This window comes from Aristolochia californica, unplaced genomic scaffold (genome assembly GCF_029961685.1).
Source record: "Aristolochia californica isolate CCGP_79_NKW_82.1479 unplaced genomic scaffold, dmAriCali1.0.hap1 SCAF_9, whole genome shotgun sequence".
NCBI classification, from domain to species: domain Eukaryota; kingdom Viridiplantae; phylum Streptophyta; class Magnoliopsida; order Piperales; family Aristolochiaceae; genus Aristolochia; species Aristolochia californica.
The window spans coordinates 6047439-6063543 of record NW_027182290.1 but is presented as its reverse complement, the minus strand read 5'-3'; the positions used below and the strand labels follow the sequence as shown (position 1 = coordinate 6063543).

General features: G+C 36.4%; 1 protein-coding gene across 1 annotated transcript; it reads right to left on the bottom strand.

Moving 5' to 3' along the window:
- Positions 1–599: 599 nt before the first annotated feature.
- Positions 600–14683, bottom strand: LOC137941161 (uncharacterized). The gene is made up of 8 exons (XM_068786453.1): positions 14230–14683; positions 12347–12751; positions 12117–12225; positions 11644–11956; positions 9792–9864; positions 1126–1216; positions 969–1048; positions 600–810 (listed from the first exon to the last, which is right to left on the bottom strand). The coding sequence occupies exons 1-8, from the start codon at positions 14326–14328 to the stop codon at positions 667–669; spliced, it is 1314 nt and encodes a 437-aa protein (XP_068642554.1). The 5' UTR covers positions 14329–14683; the 3' UTR covers positions 600–666.
- Between the last annotated feature and the right edge of the window lie 1422 nt (positions 14684–16105).

The following is a 16105-nucleotide window of genomic DNA, read 5'->3' as shown; positions in this document are numbered from 1 at the left end:
TTTTGCAGCAATTAGATGTGTTAAGCAGCTAAAAGGAAATGAAAATCTTATTTTTTCTCTTAAACTCTTTTAAGTGGAAAAATCGAACAATTTGGTTTGGAGTTATTATCTAGAGAATTCTTGTAATTAACTTGAATTAGTTCTTCTCCCCGTTTCTCTCTAGAAAGCATGTTGTATTGTTTGCCATGAACTTGAACCCAAGAGATTACAAAAAAAAAGTGATTGTCCGGGACAAATCGTGAATCCTTTCTCTTCTCTTTACATCTTGTATCTTTTTCCATGAATCTCTTTTTGTTCTGGTATGGATGTTGTAGTCTAGAATGGAGCTAAACGAGAAGGAAATCCAGTTTTGCCTTTGCATCTATCACCTCGGTTGGAAAGTTATCAAGAAACGGCTAGCCGGAAAATCAGTCTACTCTCAGAAAACAGCATCAAGCCTAAAAAATGAAACTAACATACAGCCCATCGCCTTACTGGTAGAAAATCATCAATCAGATCAGCTTTCCTGCAGGACTTACACTCTGGATATGACTGTATTTAGAAATTTCTCTAGAAATATTCATAATAATTGTAACAACAGTAAAATATTATTATATGAACTCTCTCTCTCTCTCTCTCTCTCTCTCTCTCTCTCTATTTTATGTCCCCATGTATGTATGCATTTTGTTAAACTGGATTCGAGTCAAACCGAGCATCAAACATCTCAGATCTCCACCCAAAAGTAAAAAAACACAGTGAATTGATGATGAAGGCAATACTAAAACCAGCTGCGGCAGCCATCAATAGAGCGTTTACTGCGCTCAAATGAAGCTGCAAAAGAAAAAAGTTTCAAGTCAATTGAGACAATAGAAGTTGGTTATCCAGTGGCAAATGAAAGGTACAGCTCGGTCTAATTGCGACATCACTAAATAAAATTGTATAACGAAAAGTTTATGTAAATATAATATTAGAAAGACGTAGATACTCACCCTCACATAAAAGATATGTAGTGATATTGTGACAAGCGCAAATTGAAATGCTGAATAAGCCCAAATATAATCTCTACGTGCTGCAATAACAAACACCAAACTTACTCTACTGATCACCCAATAGTTTTTTACTAATATTCTATCCTTGATTTTATACCTAAGATGATTGAAAGAATTGACGCCAAACTGGCCAGGATGAAGGAAGATGTTAGGGCAATCTTGACTGCATTTGATTTCATGTCATCAACCTGCAAATGAAGAGTAAGAACAAACAGTTAAAGCTCAAAAGACATTCAGAATGTTCAGTGATATGAGTTTTCAATTTACACATATTGAATGTAACATCTCACATATTGAATTTACACTAACTTATAAGAAATTTTTAAATGCATTTTATCCAAATACAGTTATAGGCTTATGTACATTCATGCACAAATTGTGAACAAGCTATAGACATTGCAATCCCTCTTTAGCCAAGGAATCTGCGACTCCTAGCTGATTTGGGAGAGTGAGACCAAGAGATAGCAAAGCCCTGTGTAGTGCCTCTAATTTCTGACACCAGATTATCAAAGCTCAACTTCCTAAGCACTCTCTGTCCAACCAATTACCACCTTAAAACTCCCTCAGAATCAGAATAGGTCGAGTCCAGGGGACAAATCAATAGGAAATGCTATTTTCTTCGTAAGACTAAGAATGAACTTCTATGAAATGAAAGAGTTTCACGGGAATTGTCTTGGTCGTCGGATATCATTGAAAAGAAAAAAGAGTTTGAAGTGTTCTGAACGTTTTCCTGCAATTCAGAGTCAGTAAAATTGTCCATATGGATCTTTCAACCATGGAGCAAGGCCAACATTTCTCCTTTCAGAGAGTCTTTGACGGTAATTAACCCAGAATAAGCAAGAACTAAGGAAGGCATAGCCAAAAGCATCTCTGAAAATGCCAGCAACCCAGCCATACCAGGCTTACTGAGGGAACAGCCACAAAAATCAGTTTTTCATGGTACCCACGGGTGGGGGAGACCACTGGATCACTTCTGAATATCTGGGGCCTTTCAAAATAGCATAAAATCTCCAGTTTCTTATGAGGAGATGACCTGAAACTTGACTTAGGTCTTTCAATAGATTAGACCAGAAAAGAACTGATCTAATGCTGGTTGCAATAATTCTTCCAGAGATTTGAGAGTGTTTGCATATGTAAGATCATTCCTTGCAATCCAAAGATTCCAAGCCACCACTGCAACAGAGAGCCTCAAAAAAGTCTTGAGAACCCAAGTGATGGGCATGGCCAGACATTGATCACAACATCATAGTTGACCATACTAGATCATAGTCGTTCCATACCTGATCTATTGTACCACATTTTAATAGAATATGGTCAATGGTCTCATTAGCCTGCCTCAGAATTGCATTGGCACTTGCAGAGCTGGTCAGTCATCAAAATCTTTCCATGCAGGCAAACCAGATAAAAAAGGACTTTAGGGGGACCAAGAGCCTTCCATGTAGGGGTGGCATCGAGCCGAGCCTAAAATTGTTATCGAACTTGAGTTTAATAATTTTAACTAAGCTCGAGCTTCAACATTCATTTAAAACTTTTCAAAAAATACATGTCTCGAGTTCGTGCTCCAACATACATATAAAACTTTTCAAAAAATACATGTCAAATAAATTGTATATAAAATTATGCATACATTTTACATAAAATTGGGAATGACCTCTACTTAAAATTGGGCATAAGGATGACATCGAATCCAGCTGAGTCCAAACCTTGTTCAAGCCGAGATTGATTTAAATATTTCGAACTCGAGCTCGAGCCGACCCTAGCCTCGAGCCTAATAATTTTAACCAAGTTTGAGCTCGAGCGCTAGTCGAGTTCGACCTTAACTTACATTTAATACTCTATATAAAATATATGTCAAATAAATTATATATAAAATTATGCATACATTTAAAAAAAAAGAATGATAGGGAAGGTTCAGGATTGAATTTCAATAATAGATTAGAACGCACCAATATTAATTTTTTTACTCCAAATGTTGTCCAGCTTATTTTGTTATTTTTGAATCTGGCCATAAATTTACTATGGCCTCCATAGTGCCCATGGTTGAAAATTTATATTCTAGGAAAAACTAGAAATGTTTTTCCTATGATACTTATTTCCAAAAAAACCTTTAAATAAAATCATATTACTATTAGTGACTTATTAGAAAATTACAAGAAATATTTTAAAATTTTCTTAGGAAATTAAATGGACCTCTTATTGCCTCTTTTAGGGAAATAAATAAAAATTAATAATCAATCTAATATATTACTATACTTATCAATAAATTTCTAATCAAATAGAATGTCAAACACAAAATTGTTATGAAAATTTCCTCATGCTAAAAGTATTACAACATCAACTATCAAATACTTATTAAAAAATTTTCTATACAGTTTTCTAGCCCATCTTGGTAGGAAAATCTTACTTAGAAAATTATATGATTTTTTTAATAAGAATTTTTAATTAGAAAAATGTTTACAAAAAACATGAGACACTAATAGTCCCTAGAAACTTATTTCTACTCAAATGTATATTCAATTTCTTCAAGAGCCATGAGGAAGGAGAGTTTAAGAAAATGTTTTTTTTTCTTTCACTTTATGATCTTGCACGTGAGAAACCGCACGTGTGAAATCGTCTTCGTGGGGGGGGGGGGGGGGGGGGGGGGGTGGGTGGTCCTTAACTTTGGTATCTTTGGTTCTAGTTTTCCGCTGAGACGACGCGAAGGGAAGGAGGTTAGCCGCCCTGGCGAGGACCTATCATCGGGGATGACGATTGCAACGGCAACAGAAACAGAGGCGAAGAAAGACGAGGGGAGGAAGAAATCGAACCGACGGCGACAGAGGCGGCCGGCGAGCAGGCTTGCAAACTTTCAAGCCGAACCTTGATTCAGTCGAGTTCGGCTCATTAATTTAAACGAGCCAATCCCGGATCTCGAACTCAATTCGAGATCCAGGTATACCGAATCGAACCGAGCCGAGCTCGAGCCACTCGCGAACCGGCTCGGTTCGAAGCCACCCCTACTTCCATGCTCAAGCAGCATTACATATATTGGGAAGTACCTATATGTAAGCCTAGCTTAGCAAGCAAACACTGAAAACTGCCTAGAGAATGTCCATTTCCAAACAACAGATTCAGACACTCGGCCACTAAAATAATATGCTCAATTAGGTTCAGAAGTTGGTTGGCTGATTGACTCAAGCTTGAAGTCATTAGCATCCCTTCTAATGTTGAAGTCCATAATCAGGAAGTACTCGATTTTTTTTATAAAAATCGAACAAGAAGATGGCTGAGCACGGGAAGCCTGGTTCACCAAGTTGATGGCTCTTGTTCTCCGTTTTCTTCTATTCATCCTCTCCTTCTTGTTTCTTAGAAATACATGGCATCAACTTTACATCTGATCCATGTTCATTTTTTTCCTTTCTCTAGAGGTGGAGAAGGAAACAAAGAAACAGATGAAAAGAAAGGGCATTGGAGAAAAAGAAACAGCTAATTCTTTTTGTTTATATCTTCTCTCTCCATATCCTCTCATATCACTCACTTTCAAATTCTCTTCGTCCATTGTTCCTTTCTCATGTAGAACTTGAATCACAAAGTACCAAAAAAATAAAAAAACAAGGTTCTGTTTTTTGTAAAATCAATTATTGGTTTTGTAGTCTCACTGCAGATTGTCGATCTACAAATATTAAATTCATTAAATTATAAAAAGAAGTTAATCACCCCTGCTTCTATTCTTACATGTTAGGCATATCTTCTTTTGATATTAAACACTAATTTTGTATGTATTCTTTCTTTCATTCATGTACTTCTGCTTTTTATTAAAATAGGTCTCGAAAGTTTTGTTAAAGCATTTCAGTCACTTCTAATCCCTGATTTCGTTTGTTATTTGAATTCAGCCATAAATTCCATGATTATAATGTTTTCATTCATAATTCTCCCCCTGATATTGTAAATTTTGTTGAATTTATGAAAAAGAGAAATACTTAATTGACTTCATTAACTTATTATAATTAGAGTACATGAACCTTTATTTATAATAGAGGAAGGTAGTAGAGTCTAATTAAAATAAAACTACATTCGTCCCAACTACACCCAAACTCTAACACTTAAATGATAAGCCCTAACATAATTAAATAACTCAATATAGATAAAAGACAAACATAACTCAAACTAGAACTCTTCTAGGATGTGACCATAAGATAAAGATGCATTTGTGAGTCCTTGATATTCAAACTTATGTGATAAGGATGTCAGCTCGTGGTAATCATGGTGGGTCCTACTTCTTTTGTGCTTGGGCCATCTTGTGGGCCTTCCTTGGTAGTGTGGGCTCGGGCCTATCTTCCAACACTTCCCCTCAAGCTGGGGTTGAGAGAACAACATGAACTCCCAGTTTGCTACAAATGATGTGTAGAATCTTTTTGTATAAAATGACACATCTTCTAATATGCCTTCATCTTCCAACACTCCCCCTCACGCTGTTGCATCTTTCCATGAAGCCTTGCTGGCATAATATAAATGAGAGTAAAAATCACTCCTAGCCGGTAAGACAATGCTCTATACTCCAGTCCTAATGCTGGATGTAGGGCACACTCCGTCTTCTGTAGGTAGTGTGTCTATCGGCATTGCTCTGAAGTGTCCACTACCGTGTCCCTCGACAAGACAACGACTCTCAAGTGGTAGGAATAATAAAAACCATTACAAGGGAGTAGTGGTTTATTTATAATGGTGTCCCAATCCTGACACCGACTCTCATGGTGTCCCAACCGTGATATTTTTTAGAATCAAATAAATTATGATATGAGAAAAGGTACTGAGGCCACCTCTTCTTCAATAATAATGTCTCATCCAAAGAGACATAATAACAGCAGTTGTAATGTAACGACCATCTTCCAACACATATAACATGAACCAAAATAATGAACCTTGTAGAAGGACCCATGAAATAATCATAATCCGATATAAATATTTTTTCTTAGATGCATAAGCTTCATCTTTTGTGCTCCCCCTTTCTTGAATATTTTGGTTACATAAAACTTATCCACAACATATGGAATAAAATACCTCTTCCTTGTACTTCTTCTACTTCTCTCTCTCAAGCCAGGAGGTAATGGCAGTGATCCTAGCTTGAACCAAATATCATAGATATAACAATAAGCCCAAATAACGGAGATGTATAAATAAGCCCTCAAACCAGGGAGAAGTGAGATATTTTCCTAATATATCAACTCAAAAAGTGACATAAAACAATGGGCTTAAATTTGGATTTTTCAATGCAATAGAATACCAGCCTGACCTTTGATTCTTCCAATGCGAATATATCTTTAAATATAGATCTGATTGACATAAAATTTTCTTCGTCTAAAACTAGACTTAAATACCTTTCATCCAAGTATAACTTCTCTTCATAAAATATAATTATCAGAAGATAAATAATTTGATAGATTTTGGTCTCTGTCATCTGGACGAACTAAGCATTGTTTCTCTTTTTTCTTCCAGCATGACCATTGACTCTTCCAAGATCAATATTTCCTTATAAAAATATCAGATCGGGAATTGGTTGAATAGGTAAAAAAAATAGAGTTACAAATCTTTCTTTTGATATATAATTTTCCATTTAAAGTCTCGTTCTTGATAGCATAAAATACCTCGGAAGTCGAAGCTTTCTGCTGCTGCTCAAACTTTTTTTTCAATCTGACCTTCGCTGCTTCTAATATCAATTTATCTTTGTACATAAATCCGATTGAAAATTGATTGAATATGTAAGAGAAAAGACTTACATATATTTCTTTATATATATATCCATATAAAGTATCGTTCTTGAGAGCATAAAATACCTCGAAAGTTGAAGCTTTCAACTACTGCTCGAACGTCTTTCGCAATCTGACCTTTGCTAATTCAAATATCGATTTCTCTTTGTAGATAACTCCAATATGAAAAAAATCATTTTTTCCTTGGAGTAGACTCAAATATCTTTCCGTCAATATATAATTTGCAATATGAAAATCTCAGTATAGAGGTGAAAAACGCAAATAAAACTATGGGTGTAGGGACTAAAAAAAATTACAACGAACCTAGACTTACGGTTTAGGGTTTAGAGAAAAGGATCTCATTATCTCTGTGGGTTGACCAAGTCAACTCACAGAACCTGCTCTGATACCATGTTGAATTTATGGAAAAGAGAAATACTTCATTGACTTCATTAACTTATTATAATCAGAGTACATGAACCTCTATTTATAATAGAGGGAGGTAGTAGAGTCCATTTAAAATAAAACTACCTTCGTCCCAATTACACCTAAACTCTAACACTTAAAGATAAGTCCTAACATAATTAAATAACTCAATATAGACAAAAGACAAACATAACTCAAACTATAACTCTTCTTGGACGTGACCATAAGATAAAGATGCCTTTGTGAGTCATTCTTGATCTTCCAACTTATGTGATAAGGATGTCAGCTCGTGGTAATCATGGTGAGTCCTACTTCTTATGTGATTGAGCCCATCTTGTGGGCCTTCCTTGGTCGCGTGGGTTTGGGCCTATCTTTCAAAAATATTGATTTTATGTTTCAATCTATTTTTAGTTTTTGTTCCACAAATTTATGGTCAGGTTGCTTCTCCATCGAGATTAACTTTTGCATTAATCTCAGGTTTCTAAAATAGACCTCTAGCAATAAATTACTACTAGTCTAGATTGAAATCTTCAGAAAATGATAGCATAAAGCTCCTCTTTCTATCTCTATAGCCAGATTGACCTCAATCAGAATCTCTGTATTCGTAGCAGTGAATCACAGATTGCCCTTGTTTCAACTAGACATTAAGAATACCTTTTTTTATGGTGACCTAGAAGAAGTGTATATAGAGCAACCTCCTAGGTATGTTGCATAAGGGGAGACTGGGGAAGTGTGCAGATAAAAAAATGTAATCTATGGACTCAAACAAACTCTTGGAGCATGGTTTGATAAGTTCAACTAGGTAGTAATGCCTTTGGGTTTTCTAGAAGCTGTTGTGATCCATCTCTAAGATAGAAGTTGCTGGGAGTAAGGCAAGAGGTGTCTTAATCCAAAGGAAGTACATAATAGATATGCAACATGAGTATGATTTGCTAGGAACTAAACCTGAAGAGACACAGTTAGAGGTTGGTAATGATCTCCATGACAAGATCAATGATGAACTTAAAGGTAAAACAATGTATGGGAGGTTGGTTGGAAAGTTGATTTATGCTACAGCTACACATTTCGATATATCGTCTGTTGTATGCATGGTGAGTCTGTTCATAGATTGTCCATGTAAAATTCATTTAGAAGTTGCTCAAAGAATTTTGAAGTACTTAAAAGGATCTCCATGAGAAAGGATTGTTTTTTGAGTCTCACGGTCATTTGCCGATAGAGGTTTTTTCATATGCAAATTATGCAGGGTCAAAGCAAGATAAAGAGACTACTACTAGATACTATGAATTTGTTGGTTGAAACTTAGGTAGCTAGAAGAGTAAGAACCAAAATGTGGTGGCATGCTCTAGTGCAAAAGCAGAATATAGAGCACTATCTCATACAGTAAGTGCGCTAATGTAGATTAAATCTATTCTCCAGGATTGAACCTACCTGTTATAGAACCAATGACCATGTATTGTGATAACAAGGCAACCATTTTTATTACAAGCAATCCAATGTTCCACAAGCGAACTAAACATATAAGTTGACTGCCACTTCATTCAAGAAGTTGTGATGAGGAAGGAAGTTGTTATCCCTTATGTTCAGTCAAATAACCAACTTGGTCGTATTTATCAAATCAATGGGTAACCTAGAGTTTGGAATATTTTGTATCAAGCTGTATCAAGTTGGGCTTCCAGATATATATGCTCCAGTTTGAGGTGGAGTATTAAATGTCAAGTAGGGGTATTTTGGTTATTTTATATATTCTATATGAGTCTATAGGAGTACAGGAGTGACAAAGAGATTGTCTATAGTCCAGATTACATGTTATTCAAATGAATACTTAGTGAGATAGAAAGCTCTAAATCATGAGGGGTATTTATGTAAACGGACTTTAAATCACTTAAGTGGGAAATAAAAAAGAAATGGGTCGATCCTTTTTCCCCATCGAGTGTCATTCAACATGCTCTATTTCTCCTCATCTCTGTCTCTCTTTCTTCTTTCTTCCTCCTCTTTTCCTATTTTACATCTTTTCACACAAATAAAGTGCAGTTAGGCTCTAAAGCCCCAGCATAGAGGCAATAATTGGATGGTGAAGTAATCTTTCAAGAGATTTTTGATAGATGGAACACCCACAACACAAGCTTCAATCTGGTAGACTAGGCTTCCTACATGTCACAAGCAGTTCTAATCTATCATGCTCAGACACATGATATATGATTTTTGCACAACAAACATTGACAGAACCAGCTGTAAAAAACTAACAAACAGCCCTTGGTTTATAACTTCTAACTAAGAAAGCCATAAGATGTCACAGGCCATTTCTTTGTTCCTCTTTTTCCTTTCTCCCTTACCCAGAAGACTAGTGGCGGTTCCCTCTCTTAGAATCACAAGCACCCAAAGATCTCTCCCTATTGATCTTGCAAAATGAATAAAAAATCCTTTATAATTCAGCTAAATGATACAACCTTTAGTTAACATAAAAACTGATTTTAGAAACTATGGAAGGGGTACTTAGTCCTTTTCTGAACAAATGACTATTTCTTATGTTTTTTCCATGTGAAAATTTATAGGATTCCTTTACCAAAACATTGTTTGAAGGTTTTTGCTTTCATAGTCATGAAGGTAAACATACCAGAAGCTGCTCCACAAAAAAGAAGTAACACATTGTACTAATAAAAAACAGCACAACCACATCCTGCCATGCTCTGCAGAAAAGCAGTGAGAAATAAATGTATTACACAATCTGTTTAATTGCAAAAAAATTAACGGTAATATGTTAAATAGTTCCGGACACACCATAACAGCAGCAAAGGTATACAATCAAGAAACCACTTGGACGGGAATGGATGGTGATGGTAAGTTACTTTCATGAAAGTTCTGACAGCAGAGATGAGAATACACAGAAAACTAATTTAACATGCTCTCATGGTTACTCAACAATGACACACTTGCAATTGTTGGAAGTTAATCAGACACCACAGCAGGTGTGTCATTATTATTACCTCATCATCAGTTAAAAATGTGGACCTGCTTATACCTAGTTCTATAGGCTATGTTTGTGCCAGAGAGAATCAATGGGAAAAACCCCAAGGGGAAATTAATTTCCTTTTGTCCAGAATCTTCCTGTGTTGGTGCCACCTTTTCTACTTGGAACAATTTGTCACATTAATTACCCTCCGCAAAAGTAGTATATATTCAAGGTGAACAAAAATGAAACCAGTTTGCTAACTTTTGGGTCTCAAATGTGTGGAAACTAGATGCCTCTAGTTTTTTTTTTATAATGGAAATGACAAAATTGCCCATATTGAGTGCACCTTACCAGTTTCAGGGAAAGAAAAAAGTATACCTTACCTATTTTGGCAATATAAAACAACACGAAGTTACGTATTGAAATGGAATATTCTTATTTAGATAGCTTAAGTAACAAAATACCCCGACAATTGAAAATTGATATTTTCATCCAAATTGCTTATATTTTACAAAGATAAGGAAGATATTTTTGAGAAAGCGAAAGATAAGGAAGATATAATATACATAATTAGCAAGCGAAAGACAAAACTTGCACTCAGAAACACAATATCAAAATAAAAGTAAAATGAAAAAACACAGTTAAGTCAAATGAACAATTATTATAACAAAAATATATATGAAGCCTATAACGAAATACTATAGCATTTAAAAAAATTGACATTGTTTAAGTGGATTTAGTGCACATTAATTAATTTTTATTATTCTCAAAGGAAGAAAATTGTATAATATTTAGTATGGTTGCTTATGAAAGATTTCCTTTTGCATCTGATGCAATAGCAAATGTCATACAATAGTTCTTCAATTATTTCTGTTGTATCCACAACTCAAGAGAATTGGTCAAAAGAGAAATTGTTTTCTCAACTTCGAAGTTTCCAAAAAGAAAAATTGGTAAAAAATAATTAGATTATCTTATCCTTTTGCTTTTTCTACGACACACAAACAGTTGCTAACTTTCTCAAAATCTCCTCTTCACTAAAACACACCATGCCTATGTCATCAGGTATCTCCTGGAAACCAGAAAAAAAGATATGACTCACCATACGAGAGGTCAGCATGCAACAATAATACAAAACATCTTCTGCCTTCCTTTTGAAGGAAGAGACCATGCCTAGTTTCTTTTCATTTCTTTTTTTCTTTTGTTCTTTTTTTTTTTTTTTTTTAAGTGGACCTTGCACAGGGTTCCATAACTCACATCCAGCTGACAGACCAACCAGTTAAAAACATGCAATTGAACAGTTCCAGTGAATCTAAAAACCAGAGGGATATGTTCAAAGCTTTTCCAGGCAGTCATTGAACTGGCACTTGCAGCTTTGTCATAGCACATGCCATATTTTAGGTAATCAAGTGACTGATCGTCTGGAAACAGAAGCTCCCAATAGAACCCTGTCAATCACATACGTGACAATACAAATATCATTAATCATAAAGATAAAAGGAAGTCCCTGTTCTGTTACCTAGTTAGTTCCGCATTTGAGTTCTGTATAGTGGGCAATTGTCTATTATTATCCCTTTGGAGAGTGCTCTGCATGCGAAACAAAGTTACAGGCAAATTGAGAACCTCTTGGCCACAGACATCACATATCTTATTCCCTTTGATGCTGAACCATTTCACTGCACATTGTTCATGTATAAGCTGCAAGGCACCCTTGCAACTGCACTGCATTTTGAGTCCTCCATCATAGAGCCCATCTAAACAAACCCGGCAAATTGCTTCCTCTTCAGGAATTTCTTCATCCTCATCGTCTACATTATCAGGGTCTGTTTGATCTGATAATGAAAGTAAACAAGTTAATTCATGCTCAAAACATAATGCAGTAGAGAGCAGCCGAGTAAACAGTAAAAAAGGCAAATTGGTGATGTCACATAAACTTAATAAGAGCAATTCACTGATAAGAATTAAACATGCCCTGGTAATTATAAACAATACCAGTTTGTGATAGCTCCTTCCGTATAGTCAATGACGTGGACCTCAAAATGACAATATTCCGTGATGGTACAGATAATGATCTTGAGACCCTCTTCTGAACTTGATGCCTCTGTTGTGGTTAAGACAAATAATTGTAATATTTCTGAATAAAGAGGTAAAATAAATAAATAAATAAATAAATTTACCTAGTACTCTATATTCCATGAGAAATTGAAACTAAAGAAACTCACATGCTCTGGCAGTTGGCCCCTACACGTCCTGGTACTATCAGAGGCTGAAATTGCAGGAGAGAAGGTTGATGCGGGTGTAACAGGCAAAGATGAACTTCTTTTCCAAGAGAGTGCCCGTATATAGGTGGCTAGACTTGCACTCTCAGGTATCAAACAGTCATCAGGATTGAGCAGGGAGCTCCTCTCATTAATTACTGGTGATGCATTCTTAAAGCTGTGGACTTGTGAAATACCACGCAAAGAGGAGCTGCTTAAAGGCCCTTGGGAATGGACTGGAACCTTTACATTACCATTGTTTGCAAAACCCATTGGCCTCTTAGGTATTTGTAGAGAGAGATTTATCCGTTTTCCACATTGTTCCAGGTGAGGATTTTTTATTGCGGGCCTTCGGCTTTGCTCATTAGCCTAGAATATAGAAGTATTTTACAAGGTCATTTCCTCTATCCCGCCTATAAATTTCTATCCAATGCACACACTCCCCACTAGATCAAAACCAATAGCAAAGAAAGCAGTACTTTCACTAACTATATGAAGATATAGATTTGTTGAACTATTTCAATAAAACATCTCCTATTTAATGAAATTACTTTTGGCATAATTGCAAATTGACTTCAGGAAGAGAAAAACAACCACATTCAACACCATTAATAAAAATTGACCAACTCAAATGGCTGATGGCTAGCCAATAAGCTATTCTTAATACTGATCCACAAACCCATCCTCATACGACTGCAAAAGTTTGCCAAAGGCTAGTGTCAAAACTAAAACCTGGAATAAGTACAAGTAGCAAAAACTTCCCCTTCCATGTGCAAAACAATGTTTCCTTCATAAAGTATGGCACAAAGTCCCATCCACTGCCTTTGTATATCAACTATAAAAGGTCGCAGTGTGTTAATGCTTACAACCTCAAGGCTCAGCATCCATCATAAAATCTGATCCATATAAGGTTAATCACATTCTTTTACTGGTTCTAAAATTTACAATCTTCCTCCAACAAATTACATTCAGCGTGCCAGAACCTTCTTAGTTTAGCAAAAATGCACATATGAATCACAGAGAGAGGACATATTTATGTTGCTCATGAAATAATATTGTGAAACTTATTCCCAACGCTTAACGTGCCCGCTTGTCACATTCTGTGTGTAGTTAGGACTTCCAGCTCAAAACATGTCACATAAGTGGACTTCCTAAACCTTTACAAAGTAGTAACAACATAAGTAATCTCTTCCACAGTTTTGTTCTTCCGGGACTCTTTAGGGCCTCTGCTGATGAATCATAGACCTGCCCTCTAATTTATATTGGATACTCAGCTTCCTACTTGAGCATTCCTCACTCAATTAAAAGAAAAAAGCACAATAATTAACTATAAGCAGTGAAATGCAACAATTACAAAAAAATAAATAACTATAATAATAATAGTAATAATAATAATAATAATAATAATAATAATAATAATAATAAAGTCCAATAAAGACGATATAGAAGATCGCTACCAGTTGCTAACTCATGCAGATTTCCTGCTGTTTTTTTCTTTTTCATTTGTCCATATTCATCGCCATGAAAACCATTATGCAATCAATACGAAAAAAAAGCCAATTTTACATATGAAATTACTTGATTTTGCAGTAGAATCATGCGCGACATTGAAAACAAAAAAAGATAAAAGTCTTCCTTCCATTTCTCATAGTCATAAAACCAAGAGAAGCATCGGTTTTGCTTAAATAATGAAACTCAAAAGTTATTATCGAACCTACTAAAAAGAGATCACACGACCATAAAATATAGTACCACAATTTCAGACATAATTCTATGACAATTTTTCCTCTGCTAAATGAATTTCAAAAATTGCAATGCAATGACAAGGAGAAGAATTCTAACAATACCTCTCCTGCAGCTTGGCTTGAACCTCCCGGTCCTCTAGGCGGTAGTAGGAATTCATTTGAGGATTCTTCAACATCACTAAAGCCCGTTTGAGCTCGCATTTTTCTACAGTATCGGGAAATAATGGAGAGAGCAGAGAAGTATGTTTTATTTCTTCAGGTAAATAAGGCAGACGACAGCAGTATGAACGCCCCATGATTTATGCTTTCTAAACTCCCCATGATTTATGCTTTCTACCTCTGAGATGCCAACAAAAAACTTCAGCCGGAAACAGACCTGGACCTTCCAGTGGGGTCGGTGGCCGCTGTACTTTTGTGCTGGTGGATAGCGTGAGCTCTCCTACCCGCAGTTCGGACAAAAGGATCAGCGAAGAGCGAAGTTCACTCGAGGGAGCATACGAATGGGTAGCCATGCGCGTTGCCCATGTGGCATCCTCTGTTGTGGACTGGAGTCGAAGTTAACATGTGAACCAAGAAGAAGGAACTATCAATATCATTCGAAATTCTATACTGATACTGATAGCTGTCTCTTCTAAGCGTACACATAAAATGATGCCACAAATTAAGCCATTTCAATATTAAGTTCTCCGAATAGTCTTTCTCAAATTTACTTCTTATAATTAATCAAGTATATATAACTATTACTGCATATAGCAAGAGCATTTTCCAAATTGAAGATCATCTCAAAGATAAGCTTTCATGAAACCCAATCTAAAGGGTGACAACTGACAATTGACTACCTCTTTCATATGTGTCTCTCACTAGTTCGATTTCCCCATTTCCATTTCGATTTTCTTCGATTTTGGACATTTGGGCATCAATTGCTTAATTTCTACTTCGATTAGGCATCGATTTCCCTATTCGGCATCGATTTCACCCTTCGGCTTTAGTTTTCTCCAAATTTCAGAAGGTATGCCTAAACCCTAATTTTTTTCATTAAATTAGTGTTTTATTTTATTTAAATTTATTTTCAATGCCTAATTGGGGGTTATTTGTGCATTATTGTGGGATTTAGGGTTACTGTTTATAGTCTAAATTCTTGATTCGTGTATGGATTATTTTTAGGGTTTGCTGCTCGGTATTTAAGGGTCCTGTAATTAGGGTTTAGGGTTTAGGTTAAGGATTTAGGGTATTTTAGGGATTAGGGTTTTTAAGGTTTAGGGGGTTGAGGGTTTTTAAGGTTTTGGGGGTTTTGTGTTTTTAAGCTCTAGGGTTTTTTGGGTTTAGGGTATGGAATTAGGGTGTAGGGATTAGGGTTTAGGGCTTTTAAGGTATTAAGTTCTGGAATTAGTGCTGAGGGTTTAGAGTTTAGTAGGTGATAGGGTTTAGGGTTTTTAAGGTTTTGGGGGTTTTGTGTTTTTAAGCTCTAGGGTTTAGGGGGGTGGGTGGGTTAGTCAACTTGAAGGACGAGATGATCTTCGACCGCATAACACCCTTCAACACAGTCGTTAGTGGAGCGCAGATGAAGCTTCATCTCGATGCAGGGGATAAAGGGGTCCTTCATCTCCACGGTTTAATTTCCATCATCTTGAAGAAGGCCTTGTTTGATCTTCTTTGAGTTGAAGGACGCACGACGCTGGCTTTTTCCCCTCTCTCTCCTCGCACCCCCCCCCCCCCCTCGCGCGTCGTCATTTCTTGTTTTTTCTTCCTCTCTCCCGCACTCCCTCTCTTGTCTCCCGACGCCCCCGACGTCGTTGTTGCCATAAAATCGATCGAATTTTCGTCTCCAACCACCGTCTCAGCTCCCTCTCGTCTCCGGCCTCATCTCTCGGTCTTCTCTTGACCTCGCCCTCTCTCTCGCACCCCCTCTCTCGTCTCCGTGACTCCCTCTCTTCTCTCGGACTCGCTCTCTCTCGCTTCTCTCTCTCTTATCCCTCCC

Excerpts from the sequence above, each read along its gene's own strand:
- LOC137941161 (XM_068786453.1), bottom strand. The coding sequence starts at position 14,328 with ATGCGAGCTCAAACGGGCTTTAGTGATGTTGAAGAATCCTCAAATGAA. Across the intron at positions 12,226-12,346 it reads GGGGCCAACTGCCAGAGCAT|AGGCATCAAGTTCAGAAGAG; the intron begins GTGAGTTTCTTT and ends TAACCACAACAG. Across the intron at positions 811-968 it reads TACATATCTTTTATGTGAGG|CTTCATTTGAGCGCAGTAAA; the intron begins GTGAGTATCTAC and ends TTTCTTTTGCAG.